This window comes from Carettochelys insculpta, chromosome 6 (genome assembly GCF_033958435.1).
Source record: "Carettochelys insculpta isolate YL-2023 chromosome 6, ASM3395843v1, whole genome shotgun sequence".
NCBI lineage: Eukaryota > Metazoa > Chordata > Testudines > Carettochelyidae > Carettochelys > Carettochelys insculpta.
The window spans coordinates 90,637,585-90,661,665 of NC_134142.1; the positions used below are offsets into that span (position 1 = coordinate 90,637,585).

A 24,081-nucleotide genomic window follows, 5' to 3' on the forward strand; every position below is an offset into this window, starting at 1 on the left:
TTTTCCTAATCTCTAACCTAAACCTCCCTTGCTGAAATTTAAAACCGTTGGTTCTTGTCCCATCCTCAGAGGCTATGCAGAGTAATGTCTCTGACTCCTACTTGTGACAACCTGTTAGATACCTGAAAGCTGTTGTCTTATCACCACCCCATCTTCTTTTTTTCCAGACTCCCCACAATGATCTCATCTTTTTTTTTTACTCATTTTTTTCCATACACAGAGAGACTCAACCAGTCTGTCTTCTATTTCCAGCTCAGTCTCAGTCCAAGTTAATACAAATTTTAAAATATAAAGCAACACCTCTCTTTTCTCCACTGCTTGTCCTTCCTAAGCAAGCTGTATGTTCTATATCAATACTCCAGCCCAGCCCACCAAATCTCTGTGATGCCAACTATGTTATAGTTGTGTTTATTTACTAGCATTATGAGTTCTTCCTGCTTATTCCCCATATTTTTGGCATTCGTATACAAGCAACTAAGGTACTAATTTGATTTTGCTCCCAGCCCCAAGTTCAGTCTTGTCGCTCATTTATTCTTGCTATTACAGCCCATGCTCCCCTCTAATTTCTGACCATTTGCCAAGGTTTCCATGTTTTTGACTTACATGTGGGATTTGGTCACTTGTCTCCTTCAAACTTAATTAAAAGTCTTCTTCACTAGGTTTCCCAGTTAGCTGAGCTGCTTCTTCCTTGATAAGTGGACCTCATCTCTACCTAGCAGTCCTCCTTCCAGGAACACCATCCTGTGGTCAAGGAAACCAAAGCTCTCTTGGCAAAACCATCTTCACAGCCAGGTATTCACCTTCAGGATGCAGATGTCTCTGACAGGATTAAAGCACTCTGATTAAGATTGGCTAGGGCTACGCTAACAAGTTTTGTCAAAACAAACAAACAAACAAACAAACCAGTTTTGGTCGACCAAAACTGGTGGAATGTCCATACACCAAATGTGTTTTGTTGACAGTTTTGGCACTTCTACCAACAACCTTCTGCCTCTCCCAGATGAGGTAGAGCGCCTTTCATCGACAGGTTTTGTCGACAAAAGAGCTGTGTGGGTGCTCTGGACGGGGGGGTGGGGCTTCTATCGATGGACAGGTGGTCCTGGACAATGGGCAGCCCTATCTGCTTTGCTTCCAGGTGCGTGTTTTGTCGAGAGAGCAGCTGGGCAGTCCAGCTGCTCTGCCAACAGAGTGGAGTGCTCTCCTGATTAGCTTTTGTGTGTGGCCACTGTCTGTTGACAGATGTATTGTAGGGAATACCCTTGTCTTGCTTCAGCCGCTGGCTGGTCATTTTCTGAGACATTTCTAATGCTACTTACCACTATGTGATTCAAGTGCTTGACTAGCTCCGGGGACTGATGATAATAGGAATATTACCCACCAGGTGAGTGAAGATGGTAATATTTTTTATTAAACCAATGTCTGTTGGTGAAAGATCCCTTTGTGCTTTCACAGAGCTCTGCACAGGAATAAAAGACAAGTCCTGATACCCCTAAAGTCCTACAGAATGCCTCATAAGGGCAGATGTTAAGTGGGAGTGTCTCTCTGATTCCAGCTTGTACAGCAAACCCCCATTACTGAAAACATGCTTAATCCATACCATAGCTGTGATTAAGGTTGTATCACTGTAAGTAGGCAAAAGCTCAACCCATGTTGTAAAAAGGTAGACTACTGCACAATTGTCTTGGCTGTCTTGGGAGGACCATGGATTCATTGGGTCCACCCAATAATCAATTAGGATACCAGATCAGATGATCCCTTTGTTTTTAAGCCGTTCTCAGAACTTGATCATGAAGGCTGGTGTATGTTACAAGTGAGGCTCTCTGTGTGCCTTTGCTGAGGTTGGGCCAATAGGAGGTCTCTTTAGGATTTTCAAAAAAGGAAAAAGTCTAGTTCTTCAAATATACTAATCTTTCTTCATAAAGGAATAATCAGTCTGTGCAGTCACAGCTAAAGGATACCAAATAATAAAGCAGTATCGTTTCACACAGAATTTCCTAGCTCATTCCATCTAACGAGAGCAGGCCATGGATGAGACAAAGCAAAGGCCCTTGACTTCAAACAGGTCCATGAATTTATCCCTTTTGAACTCATATCTAGCAGATCAGAACACCTGAGACCTGGAATATGCACCTAGGACCATTCTGTTCTCTCAGCTGATGCACTGGATTTTAGCCATGAAATAAGTTATCCTCTAGATCATGGATAAGCAAATGTTTTTATGTTGAGCCCCACCTTTTGTCTCTGCAGTACGCAGAAGGTCCCCAAATGATCTAATGAAATCCAAACCGATGGAAATGCCATTCATATTCATCTGGGAAAAAATCCTTTTGGCATGTGTAATAGAATAGGTATGTTGAATGTAAAAACTTCATTAATCAGTATAAAATTGTGACTACACATCCATAAAAACAGATAACATTTAATGAGATGGATGAGCCTGAGACCCAACAGCTGATTGTTCTGTGCCCCCTTATGAAATTTCACACACATCCGAAATGCCCCTCCCTTTTTCCACCTATGTTTTAGACACCTGTCTTAACATCTTAGAAAGGAACTATGCTACCTTCTGTTACTTAAGAGATTGAAATAGCCAGGCCGGTGTCATCTGCTTATAGTACCCCAGCAAAGGGCTGTCATTATACACATACATACAGTGACTTGATAACAGTGGGTATAGCTACACTTAACAGCATGATAAAACACTCATGGGAGGATTAGAAATAACTACACTAAGCAATCAGAACTGTGTATGTTGTATGCTTCTGAACACCATACAGCGTAATGGGATAACTACTAATTGGTGAGGCAGGACATGCTAAACCTGCTACTGTGGTTTCATGTGTATTATTTTTTAAGCAGTGCTACAGATGTTATGGGAACGATTTAAATACAGTCCTAGCATGGCATCAGCCTGGGTTTCTTTCTGGACCTGGTAGAATGGTTAAAGGAGAAGAGGTAGGTTTGGCCTGCTCTTCAAAGAACAAGGGATGGAAGTAAGGGGTTAGTAGGGTCTGCCATTAATAGAAACAGTTCCATCTCTTCACTGAAAATTGTCTGAAATAGGGCTTTAAACCGCTCCCTGCTGTGACTGTAATGCAGATATGTTGGTCTTAGCCTTGTGCCTGAGCAGCAGCAACTCAACCATCTCCAGAGAGACTAGTGCTGCAGGAGAAGTAACTGTGCTCATCAATTTCTGAAAAATAGTTGCATGCTAAATTGGAGAAAGGACCCACCATCCCCATGGGGATTCAGGGTGCTGATGAGGCAGTGGCATAGAGCAGAAGGCTTGGGAAATTAAAATACTCAATTTGATTATCTTGCCCTCTCCAGGCCCCTTGGAAGCTACTGCCTAGCATCTGTGGCTGGAGCCTGCCCCTGAACCTAGGCTGCATTTGCTCGACTCCCCCTACAGCCGCTTGGCTACAAGTAGTGGCCTGGCGGACGGTTCTGCTGCTCTGCCGACAACCTGGGGAGGGGGGGGGGTGCTACCGAAGAGGTGGAAAGGAGGTGTCTGGCTTTGTGGGAGAGGCTCATGAGTTCCGTTCCCCTCCGGATCTGCTCCAGGCGGTAGGGGCTGCACCTCAGCAGGCGCCGCTCCCAGAGAGCATCAGGGCGCTTCATCCCCTGGCAGCCTCCGCCCCCAGCGCCTGCTACCGCTCTCCCCCGCCTCTTCTGCCCCTCCCTCCAGCTCGGCTCGCTCTCGCTTCACCCCGCTCGCTCCCGCCTGGCCCGGGCGTTCCTTGGAGCAGGACGCGCCCGCCCGCTGCCCCCGGGCCTCCTGGGCGCCGTGCCCCTGCGGCAGGCAGCCCGCCCGGCGGGAGGGGGAGCCAGGCTGCGGCAGCCGGCGGGGGGTGGGGCGGCTCTCGGGCAGTTCCGCCGCCGGGGCTTCCTCGGCGTCGGCGGTGAGCAGCGCCCTTGGCCGCCAGCCCCCGGTGCCCGCAGGTGCTTCCCTGTCCGGCGGCGCGGCCCGGCCCGGCCCGGCAGCGTGCATTTCCCTCCCTTCGCCTGTATGGAGAGAGAGAATGGCGGAGAGAGAGAAAGGAGCCGCGTCCCCGGCCGGATCGTCCCCCTTCCTGGGGCTGCACCTCGCCTCGCCCCCCAATTTCAGGTACCGGGCTTCCCCCTCCAGTCCCTTTCCCGGGGGCGGGGGTCGGTTCGCTGCAGATCTCTGGCTCTGCCCCTTCCCCCACCTATGCCCGTCTGCAGAGCCGGGCTGGGCAGCGGCTGCGCGCACCCTCCGCTCCATCGCGGGCAGCCCCGCGCCGCTGGCGGCTTCCTCCCCCCCACGCCCCCTTGCCCTGCCTGGCAAGTGGGCGGCGGTGCCCGCTGCCCCCTGGAGGCTGGGCGAGGGACGGGCACGCACAGACTGCATGGGCCGGGGCGTAACAATGACCGCTGGGGCTTCAGCCAGCAGGATCCCCTTCCCCCCGAGCCAGGGGTCAACCCGCTGCCCCCGCCGGGGCTGCGAAGGAGCCGTCCGCCTCGGAACAGGTGGCGCGTGCCGCGGGCGGGGCGCTTGGCTGAGGCTCTGGAGGAGCTGCCTGGCTGCCTGCAGCCCGGTGGGGAGGGCTGGGCTGGGCTCGGCTCTGGGCACAGCAGCAACCTACCCGGTAGGCGCCGTTTTTCCGGCCGGCTTTGTGGAGGGAGGGGGTACCTTCCTGTGGGGGCGGGAAAGGCATACAGGGTCATCTCCCTTCCAACCCTGAATCAGGCCACAGCCTGCTCCAGCATCCTCCCGTCCCCCAGCACCCTCCCATGTCTCACACCCCCTTCCCCAAATACCTCCCACCTGCTACCCGTCTTCACACCTACCTCCAGTCCTCTCGCACCCGTTAGCTCCAAACCCTCCCTGCTTCCCAGCCAAAGCCCCACACCACCTTCATTTCCTCCTTCCCTGCAAAAACCACTTCTTCCACACACACATCCCAAGAACCACACACACGTTCTTCCCCCAAACAATCTTCCTCACAAGGAAATACGTCCTCTCAAACGATCTCTTCTGTATGACCCCTCAGAGGCCCAGTAACCCCACAGATGCTCTCCAAGGTGCAGACCTGGAACAGAAAACAGACTCAGGACAGGAGAGTACTGCAGATTTAGAAATTAGCCTCTCAGAAGCACTGAACACCACCATTGATCTAAGTCGTGGAGCCCTTTTAATTTGAAGGCTGTGAAACTGTTCACAATATGGCCCCCCACGCAGCTGCAGGGATAGGAGCAGAGAAGGACAACAGAACCCACCTAGCTGAGAGGAGGCTACAGGTGGGCTTGGGTGCCAGCATGCCTGCCAGTGACTTCTGAAGAGCAGGATTATCAAAGGGGTGCATTGGGGTCAGAGGCAGGACCAGTCATTTGCCCATGTATAGTCTGTGCCTCTATTTTTCCTGTGATTTGGGGGACTTGAAGTCATTTGTTTTTCTGGAGTTCTGAGCAGGTGTTCTCTCTTGTAATCAGATTTGTGTTTCTTGAATGGTGGGGCACCAGGTCTAGAAGTGGGTCGGACCTGGGCATGGAGGTGAGACACTTGTTTATGCTGAGAGATGCTGTGATCAGAGGTAAATGTTTCATGTATGATTGTATTGGGAGTCTAGGGATCTGAGAATTGAGAAAAGAAATTACCTGCCATTATTTTGTACAGAGAGTAGTTGTGTTGTTTGGGCTGTGAGGTTGGGGGATTACCCATGTGCGTACTATCATTTGGTTCTGATGTTTCCTCTGCTGAACACCATTATGGGACTCTGCAAACAGTAGTCCACTGTCTTCATTTTAGTTCTCATGCTGCCTGTTTGATTTGTTTGAAGCCATTGCATACACCAGGCAAATTAAATAATTAAAGATCCCTCTGAAAAGGTCCACCATGGAGAAGAAGCTCAGCCTTGGAACTGGGTAACGTGAGCTGAGCAGCAGAGCTCAGCTCAGCCTGGTCCCGTGACAGTCTCAAGCTTGCTGTGTGCTGCTGTCCTAGATACAACATCTGTCTCCTGGGCTCTGGGCTCTCCAATGTAAACAGCAACACCCGGGGAAGGAAGAGCAAGGTGCCAATTCCTTTTGTTGTCCAGGTCTCCAGAAGAGGTATCCAAATTCTCAGGAAGCAACTTCTAGTGGGAAGGGGAGTTGGGAATAGTCATACTTTATATGGGGAGGTTTCAGAGCCCTGAGATACAATCAGAAGGACTCAGGGGTCTCAGAAATTTACAGCAAATCATTCCAGGAGCCCTGAGTTTGAAATCAGGTTCTTGGAATTGATGGAAACAATTCTGGGGTCTCTGAACTTGGGGGGAATGTTGAAGACCAGAGATCATTTTGAAACATTTATGAATGTTCAGGGGAGTTGGATACCTCCTCCTCTGCTTGCTACCCTCTCCCCCGGGGGAGGGGTTATTTGAAAGGTGTAATCACAGGGAAGTGTTGGATGTGTAAACAGAGACTGTCTGGTGTGACAGAGGAGTTTCTTGGCCGTCCTTCTACTTTAGCCAACTTAGCTCTAGCACCTGTGAGAGGAGACCTCATGCTCTTGGGTTGCCTGAGGGCTTCCATTGTTCTGGGCTGAAAAGGTCAGCAAAGACTTAACTCAAGGGTGAAGAATCAGACTAGGTCATTAAGTGAGGTGCTGAATGAACTATGACATGTGAAGACTGCTCCTGGTGCAAAGGAAATCCCATCCACATTAGCTGATGCTATTCTAAATCATTTTGAATGGCAACACACAGGCTGCTAGTAAAAGACAACTGAGCCATCCAGTTGTGTGTGTACTATAGCATGGAAGAGAATCAGCACTGCCATTTAGCTTCAGAAGGGAGGTGATGAGTGTAGGTGAGAAGTTCTAATTAGTTCTCTAGTCCGAAGGCCTGAAAAGGGACTGGGATGGGATGGGATGGGATGGGATGAGGGTGGGAATGAGGCCCTTCATGTCTAGAGCAGACTCTTAAGGTGGTTGTCTTGGCTTAATGAGGGGATTCAAAGAGTTCTGGAGGTTAGAAATGGAAATGTCCTGTTAGGGGCCATCTAGTCCATTCGTCCCCTGGGCCCAAGGCAGGATTGGTCTCTACAATCTATTCTCCAGGAGTGTGCCCCCATCAGCTTTAACCATCCCAAGCAATGGGGTTCCTGTTCTTTTCTTTGAGAGATTGTCCCACAGCCTCACATACCCTGTTGCCTCCTGAGATTCAGCCTTATGGGTTTTTGTGTATGTGTGTGTGTTTGTGGTCTTTTCTTGTTTGGTTTTTGCACTGTCTCATCCTCCAATTCATGCTTCTACTGTGTAACAGGACGGCTTGCCTTCTTAAGGGCTAAAGCCAGTCAATCCTAGTTTCTAAGGAGATGCCTGACCAGAATAATTCCCCCATAAAGAGCAGTAGGAAGCTACACAGAGGAAATTCCCAAAGGAAGCCAGTGTGGAAACTGATAGCAAGGGGCACATGGCTTAAATAATCTCTAGCAGAAAAACTTGAGACCATCAGGTAACTACTGAGAGAGATGTTGAACAAATACAGGGCAGTGGGCAACAAGTAGGTGCCAGCAGAGAAACCTGGGATGTAGGGGAGGAAAGTCTTCAAAGTGATCTGATACAGGAGTAAATGGGTGAATTTGAGGAGGGACTTGAGACCTTTATTAAATTAATACACATTCTAAATAACATAGAATCCAAGAAAGAGTAAGGACCGGCAGAAGGGTTTGGGTGTTACTGAAAAAGCCTATTGAATGGGGAAGCTGAGGCAGGAGCCACTTGTGTGGCCACCCTGAGGCCACAAGGCGATGTGGGAAGCAGGTACCCTATGACATAGTCATTTGTGATAGAGGTGATTTTGGTTATCCCACAACTCTTCTCTCCAGTGGGGTGAGAGGTCTTAAGGAGAAGGCTCCCTTTTATCTACTCATTCTGATATGAGGCGACTCCTATCCTGTTCTTTCGTGAGAGCAGCCGGATGCCTTCCTTTGCAGTGTTAATATCAGAAGTTTTTCCTGTTACTTGCTGGACTTTCTAACTGTAAATTACCTATTAACTGGAGAAAGAGGCCTCAGTGAGGCTGCTAATAGTTCTGTAGTCTTTGCCATGTTGTTGATGAGCAGTTGTGCGGGCCAGGGATAGCGTGTGTCAGACTCGTGTAGGCCAGGATGAGGGACTAGCAAGACAAGTTTAGAGGGTTGTTTTGTTTGCTGTCCCTCTGGGGAAGTATTGTCCAGTGCTCATCCTTGAGCTGGGACAGGAGTCAGGCTGCTGTAGCTGCATTAGTGTCACTAAGGGCAGGTCTACACTACCCCTGAAGACTGATCCACGAAATCGACCTCACAGGGCTTGCAGTCGACCCCTGTACTCCTCGTGAGGAGTAAGAGAGGTTGATGGGAGAAACTCTCCTGTTGCCCTTCCCCTGTATAGACAGCCAGCCTAGCTGAGCGCAGATACATTGATTTTTCGCTACACAATTGCCTAGACTTCTTATCTGTAGTCGACTTTCTTAGTGTAGTGCAGACATAGCTTTAGTCTGTGCTCAAGGAGTAGGAGATGTTTCACCTGAGCTTACTACTAAAGGAGCTCTCAGTAGTTGACATAGAAGCTTCATTTTGTGGCAGGAGTGGTTTGCAAAGCGTTATGCAAAGCTTATTTCTATCAGTGACCACAAGCCCAATTCTCCACAACCCTGCATCACGTACAGTCATTTCCAGAACTGGGGAAAAGCATTCTGACTTGGTGATATTTTACACTTACTTTGCAGTGGTGTAAATGACTGCATAAGTCAGTCCCCCATCCTCGGCAGTGAGTAGGCTGGGTAGCTGCTTTTAGCAGCCTGCGGACAAATCACTCTATACTATGAGTCTGAGAAAAATCTTGGGAGTTCACCAGTACTCAGAGATGTCCAGGAAAAACCTGGAGGAAACGCTAGAGGAAGTAGCATTAGGGATATAACAGAAGGGGATGGGGGGTGGCAGAGATGTTTTGGGACTATTTTTTGGCCCTGAGAGACACCCACTTCCAATTTTCCTAATAAAGAGCCATTCCATCAGTTTAGATGCTAGACAGCAGGACTCCTGGGAAAGCTATCCCTTAGAGGAGCTTTTTACATGATCCATGGAAGTTGAGAGAATACCTGAATTCCTCTGTGAGTTTGACTGTAATGAAGGGAGCTGGGCAGAATTCCTGTTAAAAGGGCATTGAAGAGAAGGCAGCCCCTAGGAAAAGGGAAGGAACCTCTTTGTATTTCACTGGGAAGCTCAGAGAAGTCTAGGCAGAGATGGAAATCAAGCCCTGTGCTGCAGGTTGATTTGTATGTGATGGAGTGTCTGAGTAGCCACCTCAGAGGCATTTGTTTTAATATTGTGCAAAATGACATCTCTCTGAGGAGATTTCTGTCTGGTTGCTGTGTGGGGGGAATGGGAACTGGACCCCAGATACAAAGGTGTTTCCCTTTGGACTGGCATTGTACTGAATGCCACAGTAAGGTGCTTATTTTCAGATGGAGATCAGAACAAAGTCGTGACTGTTTCTGTTCATCAAAGATCTCCTGGCACTTTCATAAGTGTCAGGGTGCTAGCCTTGCTATCCCAGCCAAATTCCAGCTCAGGTCTCTTGATTCTGCTCTGTGCACCTGTATTCCCGCCGGCGTTTCAGATGCATGGAGAATTATTCTTCGCTTCCTTTCCTGAACTGTAGTATAGCATGGCTGTGTGACTGTTAATCAGCTGCAAATTTCTACCCTAGAGGTGTCCGCATTAAAGCGACTTCTGTTTGTTAGTGCCTTGGAGAAACGTAAGTTGTTATTAATATGTAATTTTTTACCTTTGGCTTTGATACCTGAGGCTGCAGCTTTTGAGGTGCTGACAGAGGCAATGTGTGTCACCCGCAAAGACACGTTTGCAGTTCGCCTTGCCTATGTTGAATCACCTGGGTAGAAAACTCCTGCTACACACAGTGGCACTGATGACAACGAGATGGGCCTGCTGGTTAATAAGGTGATCTCTCCCTTCCCTGAGGCCTGGTGCATTCACAGGGAAGTGATCTAGCTTTCTGCTTCTTGCTCATGCAGTGTGTGAGCTGTTGCTAGGAAGGATTTCAGCATCTTCAGGGGATTTTAATTACTACTTCCATGCTAGTGTGGAGCCCTGCAGGAGTAGGGATGAAGGACAGCCCCTAGCATCTGTTTTGGAAAGCAAGAGCACACCAGACAGCTCTGTCAGTGCACTCCGTTTTGAGTTGCTGCATCCCCTGCTCTTCCTGCTTTGGGCATTTCAAAGAGTGAAGGTTAATTTTGTAGCTAACACTCTCTCTCCCTCTCTCTTGTGAGGCATGATTGGGGAAGAGCAGCTAGAGATCTGATTCCCTGCTGGAATTCAGCTGGCAGATCAGTCTTTTGCTGCTGACAGAATTTGTGGTGGGGAGGGTGTGCAGTCTTGGTCCATGAAACAATACAAAGAATTATGACTGGTATTAAAATTAATGGGAAGGAACATGTTTTATAAGGGCAGTTTACCCCGTTGCCCGCTCACCCCATGCCCACGTCCACTGGCATAAACTCTTCCCTTGCAGAGCTGAGGGAGTCAGGGACTGCCTCATATTCTTCCCTCGCACAAAGAATGGTTGGTAGAAGAGAGAGCTATAAAAGTGTTATCTTGCCATGTCAGCAGCTGTCAGGCATACTGCCCTCTCATGCTGCATGGTTTAGATCTGCTTCCCCATCCTTTTCAGAATGAGGAGGTAGAGAGACCTTGTGCTCTAGTGCAGTGTTTCTCAGTGACTGTGGACTGACAGTCCCTGAGATCTCCCTGACACAGTTTAGAAGATAGGAAGCTGGTCCCTGATACCAAAAAGGATGAGAAATGCTCATCTAGTGGAGTAAGCATGCAGGTGCTCTGGGTCCTGTTCCTGGCACTGAGAGGGAGTGTGGTTCCAGACTGAGCATGGGACTGGGTGACGGAACTCTCGGAAGTTTTGTTCCTGGCTCTGTCAGCGGTTTGCTGTTGTAACCTGGGACAAGTTCCTTCTCCTGTCTCTGACGTACACAACCTGTTACACAGGGATGACGTTTACATCCCTGTACGGGTGCTCTGAGTGTGAACAGTTGCACAGCACTGCAGTGGTGAAACATGCTACGCAAACACTGAACACTGGTTATGAGCAGGGCTTGAAAAATCCCCTCACCTAGCGGGAATAGGAATCTTCTCCAAGAGAGTGCCTTCAACTTCTGGAGAATCTGAGCTTTCAGTAGAAAAGAAACCCAAATCTTCTGGCCTGCATGGTTGTGAGGAAAACCTTCAACTCACCTCAGCATAAGTGTCCTTCGGTGCTCTGGGTCTGGAGGACCCATGGATAAAAATAGTGCTCAGCACCCATTGTCAGGCATCAATGATCAACTGCTCTCCCTCCCATCCCAGCACCTCCCACCAGCCGCAGATCAACTGTTAGGCAGTGCTGCGGAAGAGGGAATGGAGTGAGGGTTGGATGTGCTTGAGGGAGGGGATAGAACTGTGAGGGAAAGTGGGGTGGGATGGAGCAGGGGTGGGGAAAAGTGGGGTGGGGTCTTAGGAGAAGGGGTGAGGGTGAGGCCTGGGACTGAAGTGGGGCTGAGCACCCCCTGGGGGAAATGAGAAAGTTGGTGTCTGTGCACGTATCTGTAATTGATGCAACTATGTGTACCTGTGTCTGCAGACTAAAGGCTCCAGTGCTGTTACCGGTGCTCACAACATTACCAGAGTCTTGCTGGGGTAGACAATGGCTATTCAGACTTTTATGGACAGCTGTGAAACTGTTGGGAATAAGGATTGTTTTAGCCAGGGTGTTTGAGTGGGAGAAATGGGGGAAATTCGTAGAGAGAGCTTGCTCTCTTCCAGCCGCTGAGGGGACTTAATATGTATCAGACACCTACTAGCTGATACAAAAGGTGGAGCCCCTGAGTCGTTGATAAGCTTTATCATGGAGCTGCCAGAAAATATAAAATCATAGCAGATAAAGTTTGCAGATGACACAAACATTGGTGAAGTGGTAAATAAGGACGAGGACAGTTACAGAGCAGATTGGCTCACTCGATAGATTGGACTTACTGAGCGTGAGTTTTAATATAGTCGAATGTACATTGAGGAACCAAGGTTATAAGAAGGGGGACTGTGAGTTGGGGAATGGAATGGTGGTGGATAATCAAATGATCTTCAGTTTCCTGTGTGGTGCTCTAGCTAAGAAAGTGAATGTCATCTTTCAGTGCATGTGCAAGTGAAAAACGAATGGACGTAAGGCAGTGTTATCTCTGTATGTTGCATTGGTGTGCCCAGTGCTGGCATATTGCGTCCAGTTCTGCTGTCCCCACTTTAGCAGTGATGCTAAAAAACCAGAAGGGGTTCCAGAAGAGAGCTACAAAACTGATTTGAGATTGAAAATCTTCCCTTACCGAAAGAGGCTAAATAACCTCACCTCTGTTTGACTGAAATAGAAAGCTAAGTGATGACTTGATCACCTGGTGAATTACTCCAGGCATGTGAGCAAAGGCTGTCATTTGAAGTCTCTCAGTTATGGCAATACATTTTTTTTAAACCATCTCTTCTGACTTGATCGAAAGCTGTGGGGCTGAAGCAGCAGGAGGCTGACAGCTACCACAGCCCCAGGACAAAGTGGGAATGGGGACCCAACTGCCTATCCCAGAGAGGGTTGAAGGCAGTTGCTCTTAGCACCATCTTGATCGGGACCATGGCGCGGGGCCTCCCAGAGCCACTCAGAGCAGCATACCAGCACTTCAAAGGGGCCCAAACCACCAGCCGCTGCCAAAGTAGCAGCAGCAGGTGCCAGAGCTCTGGGTCCCTTTGAAAGCCTGGACTCCACAGCAACTGCCTGCCTCCTTTGTCCCCCACCCCCATCAGCAAGCTTATGAAGCAGGAACCACTTGGTGGAGTTATATGGCCTGTGATAGGCAGGCCACTCTCAAAAAGATTATGGTTCCTTGCGGCCATAGAAGCAGAGTTCAGGGACAGCTCCAGGGAAGTCTCACATCCCATTTCCCAGCAGCTGGAATGGGGTTGGCATCTCTGTGGACTACATCTTCCTACTGGTCTTCAACTTAGCACATCTAGTGGGTTTTGACTCCTAAATTTTACCAGACGCTTCGGTGTGATGGGATGGATAGATGGAGGAGGGTGAGGGAAACCTGGGGAAACAAACTGGAGAGAGAGTGCATGGGAGGGACAAGAGAAGAAAATGTAGGAAAAGGCAGGGAGAGGAGGAACAAAGTACTGTGAAAACAACACAGGTGAAGAAAGGGTATGTGGGGAAGTGGAACGAAGTCTGAAAGAGACAGGCAATGGAATTAAAGACAGATGGATTACGTAAGATACTTTTTAATGGGTATTGGAAATTTTCATTCCTTGTTGACACTTTAGTGTGCAGTGCAACACCCAGAAAAAAGTACACACTGTTAATTGGTTTACCTCGCAAGATCGATAGTTCTGGGGCATGACAGTACAGGGATTCTGGACTATCTAACAAGATCAGTCCTTGAACTAGGAAAGTTTGGTGAGTGTTTCAAGCCCTGGTGGTTACTTTCCCTGTGTCAGGGTGTTGCGAATCAAGGATTCATTAGCAGCAAGGTGTCTGCCCATTGTGATGCTTTCATTGGGCATTTCTTGCTTGCTCCTGTTACTTTTGTGGAACTGAATGCTTGACTACTTGAGAAGCTGTTTCTCTTTATTCTAACTCCCTCCACTCTCTTAAAGGCTTGAAATGCAGCCAGCAGTAGCACCTGGCCTCGGTGTGCTGGCTATGCTCGCTGTTGTCGGGGACCACAGCATTGCCAGATCGTGGGCAGAGACTGTACTCAGAATGGGCCACCTGAGAGATTTGGGGAGGGAGAGACTGCAAGGCTGGGGATTTAGATCATATCTGAAAGCACATGAAAAACGAGCATCCCCAGCTGCTCCTCCGCACATGGTTTCTTGTGTGTATAAATGCTGTGCCGCCCCCTTAAACTTCTTTTTGTAGATGAAATAATACTCTCGTTGACAAGTGAAAGCTGCTGACTGCCCCATTCTCCCCCGAGACTGTGATCCAGGAAGAGGCTATGACTAGACGGAGTAGGGACCTTGCAAGGGCAGAAGAAGGTGGCTCACAGAGCTGCTGTCTGCTGGGGATGAGGAAGCAGGAGCAGGAGCTGCTGTTTATTGAGCAGGAGCCCAGCTGGCTAGGAGGCTCAGCAGTCCAGGCAGCGCACAGGGCCTGGCACCATCTCAGCTCAGCAGATTTTTTTTTTTTCCAAGACAGTTGATTCCATCTATTTTTAATGAGCTCCCCTAGATTGCGCATTGGGGAGGCAGAGAGTGGCGCAGGAAGCAACGGGCTCTGAGCTGGGGCAAGCAGAGGGGCAGCACGCACAGAGCTCAGCTCTTCAAGCTGGGCTCCTCTCCCTGGGGAGCATTTTCTTGGATTGTGGTCGTGAAACCCCCAGGAGTGGGTTCCTCTTAAATGCATCTGGCTTTGAGAATGGAGTCGAGCACAGAAGAGGAGAGCTGGCTGGAGGATCAGTGGGAGAAATGGTAGGGACTGTGGGAAAGGAGGGCTGGGGACCAGTCAAGCACTTCTAGTGCCTACCCCACCCTTCTGCATGTGGTACCTGCAGAGCAGGAGTGAACTTGGCCCATAGTTTATCTGCTGTGTATGGGGCTGAGCACTGAGCAGACCACAGCAGCAAAGGCTGCCGTTTGCTCCCCATCAGAGAACTTATGGGCTTGCTTGCATGCAGAGTCCCTGAGTGCCTGAGGCAGGAGCAGTTGCTGAAAATGTTTATTTTAACAGCAGGTGGGCAGGATGGGAGCAGGGTAGCCTCCTTGGGAAAGGCGAGTGTTAATGAAGGATCTTTACGGAGAGGGAGGACAGGAGATACTGGTGCCTCCAGGTGATTCTTCCAGTCCATAGTCCAGCATCTCTGTTTCCTGTGACTGACTGTAAGCCTGTGGGCTCCCTGTGAGTGGGCTATCAGGCTTACTGCAGCAAGCAACCTTCTGCGTACAGTCCTGTGTCCTCTCTCTGAGGGAGAGCTGAGCTGTAGCTGTTCTCCAACCATCACACTGGGCAGTCCTGGAGCTGCTTTGCCAAGAGGTCAGTTCTGCAGAATTGGGAGTGGTGGCAGCTGCAGCCTTAGGAGAGGGCTTTCTGGGAAGTTGTGGTCCTTTTAAGGGCTCTGCTATGCTACAAGGGGTTCTCTGTCAGCCTGTGTCCTGGGGCCCTGACTCTCAGCAGTGCATGAGAGAGTGACCATTAGTGGCTGATCCAGAGAGGGAATTGATTCATGCATTGAAGGTTCATTGCTAGGTTTTCTACAGAAGAGCAGACTGAGGGGGGAAGCATCCAGGGGTCTGATTTTTCCCCCTCACGCAGCAGCCTGTGCATCACTTACAGAGTGTGTGTCAGCCTCCTCCAAATGGCAGCAATTCAAACTAATTTTGCCCTGATGTAATTAGTGGTACAAACTGGTTGTAAGTTCAGGCCTGTGACAAGGAAGCCCAGAGGGGGCATTGGTTAAAAGCAGCTGGGAAAGTAATACAGATGCTGATCCCTGCAATAAAGATGAGCCCAAGGGGACTCTGTGCTGCAGGCTCTTTCCCTTTGCTCTTGTCTGCTCTGTGAAGAGAATAAACGACCCATCCATGTGACCCACTGCTCTTGGCCAAATTGGCTTCTTCCCCACTCCTGGCAGGAAGCTGCCTGTGAGGGGGCTGTTGGGGGCGGGGGGGCTGCTAGATCGTAGAAATACCTCCCATCCCCTCTTTTTTTTTCCCCCTCTGTTTTTCTAGGAGTGACAGGTCGACATGCTCTTCTCTAGACTTAATGCCATTGTTCCCAGGAGGCTCTAAACAAGAGGAGAGAAGGGTGTTTCTTGCTGCTGCCTTTATCTTTTTGGGGAGGAGCAGGAGGCTAGGCATGGACATCATTAGGGGTAGAGCGGGCAGGTTCCTGACTTCTGGCACTACAATTCTGGATGTCCCAGGGGGATACAAGGAACATCATAAAGAGGGTTCTTGGGAATGGCTGCTGCCTGGGCTTCCAGGACCAACCAGGGTCTAAACAAACCTGGAGTGGGTGAGATAGTCCAAGGATCTTTGAAAGGTCAGGCTGAGTAGCAGTGAATTATGTAAGTTATCCCCTTTGCCCTTCACCATGTGCATCACCTGAAACACCTGATCCATACCTCTGCCTGCTCTTTGAGATCCTAGCATGGGTACGCCCCCAGGGTATTTTTGGTTCTGTGCCTCTCCGCTGCCCTACCAGGGTCTTCGCTTCGCCATTGATCATCTTAGCCAATGAGGTTTTCTGGCCAAATTCTCAGTTCCGGCTAGATTCAGATATGGGTAATGAAAGTGTGCCTCTGTATGCGTCAAGAAAATCCCTTTCAATCTTATCTACGCATCGAACTGGTATCAGTTTTACTAAAGTGCCTTAAAAACGGATTTAAATTTAAACAGGTACAAACCCTTGTGAAGCCACTGTTTCAATTTAAGAGTAGCTTATTTTGGTTTACCACAATCCATTTTCAATATATTACTCTGAACAAAAAGAAGCCACTCTTAAACAGAAATAAGTGTCTACAATATACTAAATCAATTTAAAATCACATCTTTAGTTAAAATGTACATGTTTGTATGTATCTGAGGCCAGACACTGTTCAATTTACAGACATGCTAGATGAGAGAGAGAGGATGGAAGTATATAAAACAAAAAATGTTTGGAGTAGGGAAATTAGGTGCTTCTATTCATATGCTTTTAGAATACAAGACCCAAGGGCATGCAGTGAAACACTGAAAAGAAATACATTTTAAAGTCACAATCAGCCTGGGGGATTCACTTTTGCAAAGCATCACTGAAAGCCAAGGGCTTACATGGATTCAAAAAAGAATTGAACGTTTTTATGGGTAATAGCATCCACAATGACATTAGTACATGTAACACGCGCACACGCACACAAATTGCCAGGGGTTAGGAAGAAAGTTCCTCTGTGGACTAATTACTCCATAACTCCACAATGTGGGAATTTCTTGTCCCTTCCTCTGAAGCATCTGGCATTGATACCGGTCAGAGTCTATTACTGGATAACATGGATCCTGCTCCATCTCAGCTGGGCTGACAGTTTCTCTGTTCCTAATATAGGATCTTGTCCCTAAAAGGTTAATTCTCTGATTCCACCCAGCCTTGTATTGTTGGTGGGAATAGGAGCAAGAGTGCAGATTTTTCCTGCCCCCTCTACTTTCTTTCCCACCTCTTTCCTACTTTGGGACCCCTTAGGAAATTTTCCTTTGTGTGCAGTGACTGGTATTATTTGCACCTAGGCCAAGCAGCTCTCTGTACAGCAGCTTTCTTCTCCATGGAAGCCATAATGCTCTGCTTGGAGACAGTCAGAAAACAGCACAGCACTCCCCCGACCAGGGACTGTGCTTGTCTACCCAGATGGGCTCTGGCCACTGCCCCCCAACCAACACGCTTTGGGAGACAGCTGTCTGGGTCCTGTTGATGAAGAGCGTTGCTGAGGCACCTCTATAGCAGGCGCTCAGCAATGTTACCACTTACCACAGGCTCTGACCGAATCCAAACCTGGCACTGAGGGGGTGAAAGCCTCTTACCAGCTCTGCTCCTCCAATTTGAGAGAGAGATCTCACATGTATCCCCAGTCTAGACCAGAGAAAATGCCCCCTAGCCCAGGTACACTTCTCCCTGACAGCATGCACCCAGTTTCACAACGCATCTTACATCACACACCTTTCCACCCTTCTTTGTGGGCCCAACGCTGGGGGCCTGACACTGTCCAGACAGGCCTGGGGGCATTTTCAAGCGGGTTAGGTCTGTTTGCCAATAACTTTGTGGTCTTTGCCTCCTCCAGGCTCACCCATGACATCAGCCTTGAGGAGTTTGAGGATGAAGATCTCTCTGAAATCACTGATGAGTGTGGAATCAGCCTGCATTGTAAGGGCAGCCTGGCCCCCCGGGTAAGGATGTCAGTTGTTCCTGGTGATGGGTTGGAGCAGGAGGCCAGGGGAACTGGGAGGGGCAAAGTCATCTGACTTTGTTTTGAATACACAGTTGCAGCTTCTGGGAACTACAGGTCCCAGCTTATGGCTTGGCTGCTTGGATCAATGTGGAGCGCAGCAGCTGGGATACTGGCTGTATCCATCAGCCCCATCTGTGTGAATGAAAAGGCAGTGTCAGGCCATGCTGTTAAATGTTGGGGATCACTTTGTGACCAGCATGGATCCTTTTAGCTCCAGCCCAATAGAAGTCTCTCTCCACCTGACCCTGACATAGGTTCCATTTCTTCCAGCCCAAGGGAGAGCTCTTCCAGTCTGACCCCATTGCTGACCCTGGCACCTAAGAAAGTGCATGCAAAGCCAGCCCAAGCAAACCTGCAGATGTCCTTTTGACTGCAAGGCACTAAACTCTGGCAGTTCCTGTCAGCAACACCCTGAGTGGGCCACTGTTGGGGGAAGGGGATGGAAGTGAAAGGTGAAAAGCCTGGGAGCAGACCCCAGGGATTTATGTCTGTGTCTTCTCTCTGTGTCGTTCATGGAACAAGGTGCTAAGGAGCTTGCACCCGCAGCTAGGCTAAGCCCTTGGGAGAACATGCTAGAAGCATGACCCTGTCGCCTGGGAGTCTCCATGCTGCTCCAGGCAGAAGCTCAGAGGAGAAGCAGTTCTGGAGGAGATCTTACAGAGGTTTGGGCAGTGACCGAGAGGTTGCCGTGTGAGTCGGTATTCTGTCCAAACAAAACAGCAGTCATGTAGTGCTTTAAAGATTAACAAAATAAGTCACTAGGTGGCCTTTAAAGTGCTACATGACTGCTGTTTTGTTGTGAGAGGTTTGGAGAAGGAGAGTGAATTGGACATACAGGAGCAGAAGACGGGACATGCCTGACCAGATGAGAGCAGTAACCCTTGCAGTACAGCATGCTTTGGTGGACAGTGGTCGGTACTAGACACCTCAGAGTAGGGTGCGTGTAATGGAGATAGACTCATTGCTGTGGCACCTCCTGCTGGTCATTCGGCAATAAGCTGTCTCTGCTCAGCAGAGCGCCCTTGCCTGGCTTGTGTGTCATCCATTGTCACTCCCTGCTCTAGCTTATGCTCTACTCTGGACCCAAGGCACTCCCTGGATTGTGGTGTCCCCTTGAGGACATTGCCCTCTTCCAGCCTCTCACCTCCTTCTGGTGGACCCAGCAGTCCTGCCTCTGTGCACCTACCACTGTGGCCAGCTGCAGCTTCCATTTCACCCCTCGCCTCACAAGCAAGCCACAGTTTAATATAATGGCCATGTTTTGTTGTGGCTAGGTGGAGTATAAGGGGAAAGGGGAGGGATTCAGGCCCATCCACTACTCTGAGTCCCCGCCCAGGGTCTAGCAACAGCCTTGTCCTGCCCTCCTCCTCTCCTTTGACTGCCTCGCTTTCCCTGAACCACATCACTGTGACCCCTTGCAGCTTTCTGGCCCTTATATCAGGACCAGCAGTCTGGCAGGTGTCAGGCTGGCACCTCTCTCATGCTCCCCTAAGCCTTTCCAGTGCTGTTCTGTCCAGGTACCGCCTCTCCGGCAAGAAGTTAGTCCAACCTCTTTGCTAGTCAAGCCCCAACTGACTCAGCTTTACCAAGTACCTCTTAAAATACAGGGCTGCTCCAGCTAGCTGCCTTCTGAGTGGCTCCCCTAGGAGCTCTTTCCTCATTGGCTGGGCCTCTGCATAGACTCTTCCTAGTCTGCATTAACCCCACTTCCCTGCAGGAGTGGGGCCTTGGCCCCTCTGCAGTGCACAAAACCTGGAAATGGACAATCAGAGTGTCTCCTGCTTCTGAGGAAACTTCCTCTCTACCCCCATCAGTTAGTGGTTGGTTCAGCTGAAGGAGGAGGATTTTATCCTTTAGATGTTTGTTACCCTAGTTAGTGTAACTCTGGCCATTCCCATTAGCCATTAAATGCTAAACCCTTTTTGAATCCAAGTTCCAGACATATGGGACACGGTAAGCAAAAAAGCAAATCTAAGACCGTGAAAAAGCCTGGATGAGCATAGTGTAGGGTCAGAAATGTAGGTGCTGAGTGAAAGGTGATATTAGGACCTAGTAGGTGGGTGAGGAGCTGGGATCTCATGTGATAGGGGATGGGGAGCCTGGTGGAATGTTTGTGCCCTACCTTGATTTCCAGTTCCGTAGTGGGCTGTCATGAGGACCTCACTGAGGAGGTGCGGGTTGTGGAGACCTCTGCTCTGAATCCCCATTTGTCTGACAACACAGAAACTTATCCAGGTCTGGCTGAGAAGAAAGCTGCCTGAAGATCAGCCCAGACTGGCTTGTGGGCCAGCAGAAGGTATATCAGCCCTCTCCTTGAGTAAGGGTCCTTTAAATCCCAGAAGCTCCTGGGTACCCAGGCAGCAGCTGCAGATGAGCACTCTTTATTGGGCATACTCTCTACACAGCGTGCACAGACCTTTTTCATGTGGACCTGGGACCCATGGCATCCTGAGATGCCACTGCTGCTGTGCTTTCTGCATGGTCCGCGCCTTGGGAGCATGTGGGACCTGGCGCTGATACAGAATGCAGCTGCCTACTTTATTAAGCTATGCTCCAGAGAGAGTGCCATTACAGCGATGGCAGAGGATCTCTGCTGTTCAGGATTAGTTTCTAAATGGAGCTGGAGGTGTTACTTTTGATGTGCAAGGGTTAAATTTTTCAAAGATATTTAAAAGCATCGTGGGATTTTCAAAAGCACTTAAGGAAGTTGGATGACTAAGCTTAAGCGCTTTTGAAAATCCCACTAGGAGCCCATGTGCTTGTTTAGGCTCCTAAATACTGTTGAAAACCTGACTGCGTGGTTTGGGACCATTTTAGCAGCAAGCTCTCTTCATTGGGTACCGTTGCTGCTGAGAGCTGCAGAGGTGCTTGAACGTATGGCCACCTGGCTAAAAGGGGGCGGAAGTCTGAGAGTGCCCCTTAGCTCTGGAACTGACCTTCCCTTCTCTCATGGTCTGACAGAACTAAAGTTGTTTGACCTGCAAGTCATGCTGAAGGACTCATGTGTCTTTCTCTGGCCTTTTGGGGGATTTTGTGGTGTTGGTGGTAGCAATGGAAATATGGTAAGGCAAGATTTGATAATTTCCCCCTTTGTTTGTATGTTGGAACTAAGAATTATGTCAGTTCCTAGCACCAGCGTCTAGTAATCCTGTTCTTTCTGCAAGGTGCTACAGTTGGTTAAACCTCAGCAAGGAGTTTGAGGTGGCAACATGCTGTGCTGTATGTGGTATTGCCTGGCACATACTCTCTTGAGTACAGGTAAATGCAGGGAAAGAGGATGCAAATTGGAAATGTTTAGTAAAAGGGACAATGTCTTCAGGGTGGAATCAAGTAAGGAAAAAAATGGATGCTCTGAAACCTGCTACTCTGCCAAATGTAAATCACTCACCAGCCTTAAGCTTGTGGGGAACTCTGAAGAGACCTGGAAAAGGTTCAAACTGCCATTTGATCTGTCTGAGAAAGCCACAGGGGCTAGTAGAGTGGAGGATGAGTGTGAAATTGCATTGGTTTGGGCTATAACAGAAATGTGAGACGTTTATGCCGCTTTCCACACTAAAGGGAAGAAAGCTTTGAAGTAATATAAAGATGCAAGAGTCATTGTGTCATTACAAAAATGTGCAATGTGAAAAATGGATTTTTCTGAATAAAGAGCACAAAGAAGGGAATATGCTAGTTCATCCTAGACTTATTCCAACTTCACAAGAATAATGATGAGGAGTCCTATGGCACCTTAAAAACTAACAGATTTACTTGGGCATATGAGTTTGTGGGTAAAAACTACTTCATCAGATGCATGGAGTGGAAATCACAGAGTTGGGGCTATATGTGCACTCTGTGGGTTTGGTGAAGTGTTTTTTACTCACGTAAACACATGCCCAAATAATTCTGTTAATTTTTAAGGTGCAGTAGAACTACTTGGTTTTTTTGCACATACAGACTAACATGGCTACCCCTCTGAGAATTCACAAGATTGGCTTTTGTAATTTTATCAGGACTCCTTCATTAAAGAGGGAGGAGTTTAGTATTCAAAAATAAAAAGATATGTGCAAGGCAACAGAGGGTCATAGACCTAGTACATAAAATGGCAGGGGTCAAGTCTTTGTAATATACCCCATGTTTTTGGGTGGCCAAACTGAGGCACCTTAACGGAACCTGTCCTACAGGAATGGGTGTCCTCCGAAAATCAGGTCAAGGTGTTTCAATCTGGGAACCCAAAACCGCTAACCACTTTACAGAATCTTGACACTGAAGCAGTTCTTGGCCATCGTTCATCTCTCAGGCAGTGAAATGACTAGAAATGTAAACATAGGCCAGCAAGGCTTGGTGCACTGGGTGGGTAGATGGAAATGAAGGAAGAGCTTTTGAAAACTAAAAGGGAGAGAGAAACCATGCCAAACGAGGAAGGATGTCAGAAGTGTGGCAGGTGCATATACCATTGAGAGAATATCCAAGATATTTAAGTGGGTGCAAATAGCAACACCTGTGAGTGAAGTTGCCCAACACCTGTTGTTTTAAGACCCTATTTGTAGTCACTTACCACTTTACCAAACTTGCACCATCAGGGCTGAGATTCATCATGTTGGTTAATGGCCACAGGACAAAATTTTCCAAAAAAAATGAGCAAAACCACTTCAGTTTTGCCCATTTAAAAAAATCTTAACCATTTTATTGTGCCTTTGTACTTTGACTCAGACCTGAAATTTGTCAGGGAGGCCCTGACCTTAGAAATGTGTCTTTGTCCATTCCCATGAAGATCCACCCAAATTTAGCCAAGTTGTGAGCCTCTGGAAAACAGCACAAACTCAATAGAGGCTACTGTTCAGAAGCTAAATTGTCTGAATATCTTGTGCTTGCTGAGAATGCTCCAGGCCCGCAAAGCTCACATATGCTAACTGTGCTGTGTATGCTCCAGCCCATAACTACTGGGCTGAGCAGAACTTTCTCTGCAGATGTCCCTTGTGGTCAGGGGCCCTAGTGTCCCAGGACTTTGAAAAACTGAAAGCAGAGAAAATAGCACTCCCACAAACAAATTTATTAGGCCATGAGCTTTTGTGGGTAAAACCCACTTCATCAGTGGGTGAAAATGACAAAATTCAGGGTGTGTATATATAGCAGCAGACAGAAAATAAGAGGAAAAAAGTTACCTGCCATTAGCAGGGCCAGTTAATGAAGCAAATTAAGCTGTCTGTGTCTCATTCATAGCATGTGATGTAGAAGTGTGAATATCTGAGGCAGGGAAGTTACCATTGTAATGTGATATCCAGTTAAGATCTTTATTCAAGCTTAAGTTAATGGTGTTAAATTTGTAAATGAATTCAGATGTCTCCCTCTGTAATCTGGTGATAAAATTCTTTTGTAGATGAATGACTACTTCTAAATCCATTACTGAATGTTCAGGGAGGTTAGAATGTCCCTCTACAGGTTTATGTATGTTTCCATTCCTGATGTCTGATTTGCATCCGTTTGTCCTTTGGTGCAGAGACTGGCTGGTTTGTCCAATGTACATGGGAGGGGGGCACTGCTGTCACTTGATGGCATATATCATGTTAGTGGATCAGAAAGTGTATGAGTTTCTGATGGTGTGGCTTATGACTCTTTTGCTTTTAGTGCTTCCTCCTTCAGCACCAAGGCAGCATGGTGATGATGAGGAAACAGCCTGATGTGACTGCAGAGGGATGAGATGCAGGGGTGGGAATGAGGGCCCAGAAGCAGGAGTGGCAACTGGGTTGTAGAACAAAGAGAGGGTGAAGGGCAAAACTAGGACCTGGGGAGAAAGGGAGTGGAGGCACTGGGGCACTGACTTGGGATGCTGTGCACTGAAGGAAGCAGGGGACATGTGGAAATAAATAGCACAGCATATAATTAAAGTAGGTGCCATAAGACTTGTCGCTGGGGGGCAAATTAAAGTTCCATTGATAACTCTTAGCTTTTGAGTGCTGTGCTTAATTTTGCAATTGTAACATTTTCTCAGAGGAGTGTTTTGTATGTCATGTAATGTACATATACATGTACACTTTGTAATCACCATTTCGCAACAGTGTGCAGGTACAGCTGGAACGCCCATTGGGTAAAA

General features: G+C 48.4%; 1 protein-coding gene across 2 annotated transcripts in view; it reads left to right on the plus strand.

The window, feature by feature from the left end:
* The first annotated feature begins 3,800 nt into the window (after positions 1 to 3,800).
* The window catches only part of MAPK8IP1 (mitogen-activated protein kinase 8 interacting protein 1), a 46,355-nt gene continuing 26,074 nt past the window's right edge, over positions 3,801 to 24,081 (plus strand). The window contains exons 1-2 of one of the 2 annotated variants that reach the window (XM_074997548.1): positions 3,801 to 4,108; positions 17,841 to 17,946. In XM_074997548.1, the coding sequence (XP_074853649.1) occupies positions 4,023 to 4,108; positions 17,841 to 17,946 (192 nt within the window). In that variant the 5' untranslated portion in view covers positions 3,801 to 4,022. Of the gene's footprint in view, positions 4,109 to 17,840; positions 17,947 to 20,047; positions 20,305 to 24,081 lie in introns of those variants that run through there. The other variant, XM_074997549.1, reaches the window with a different exon arrangement.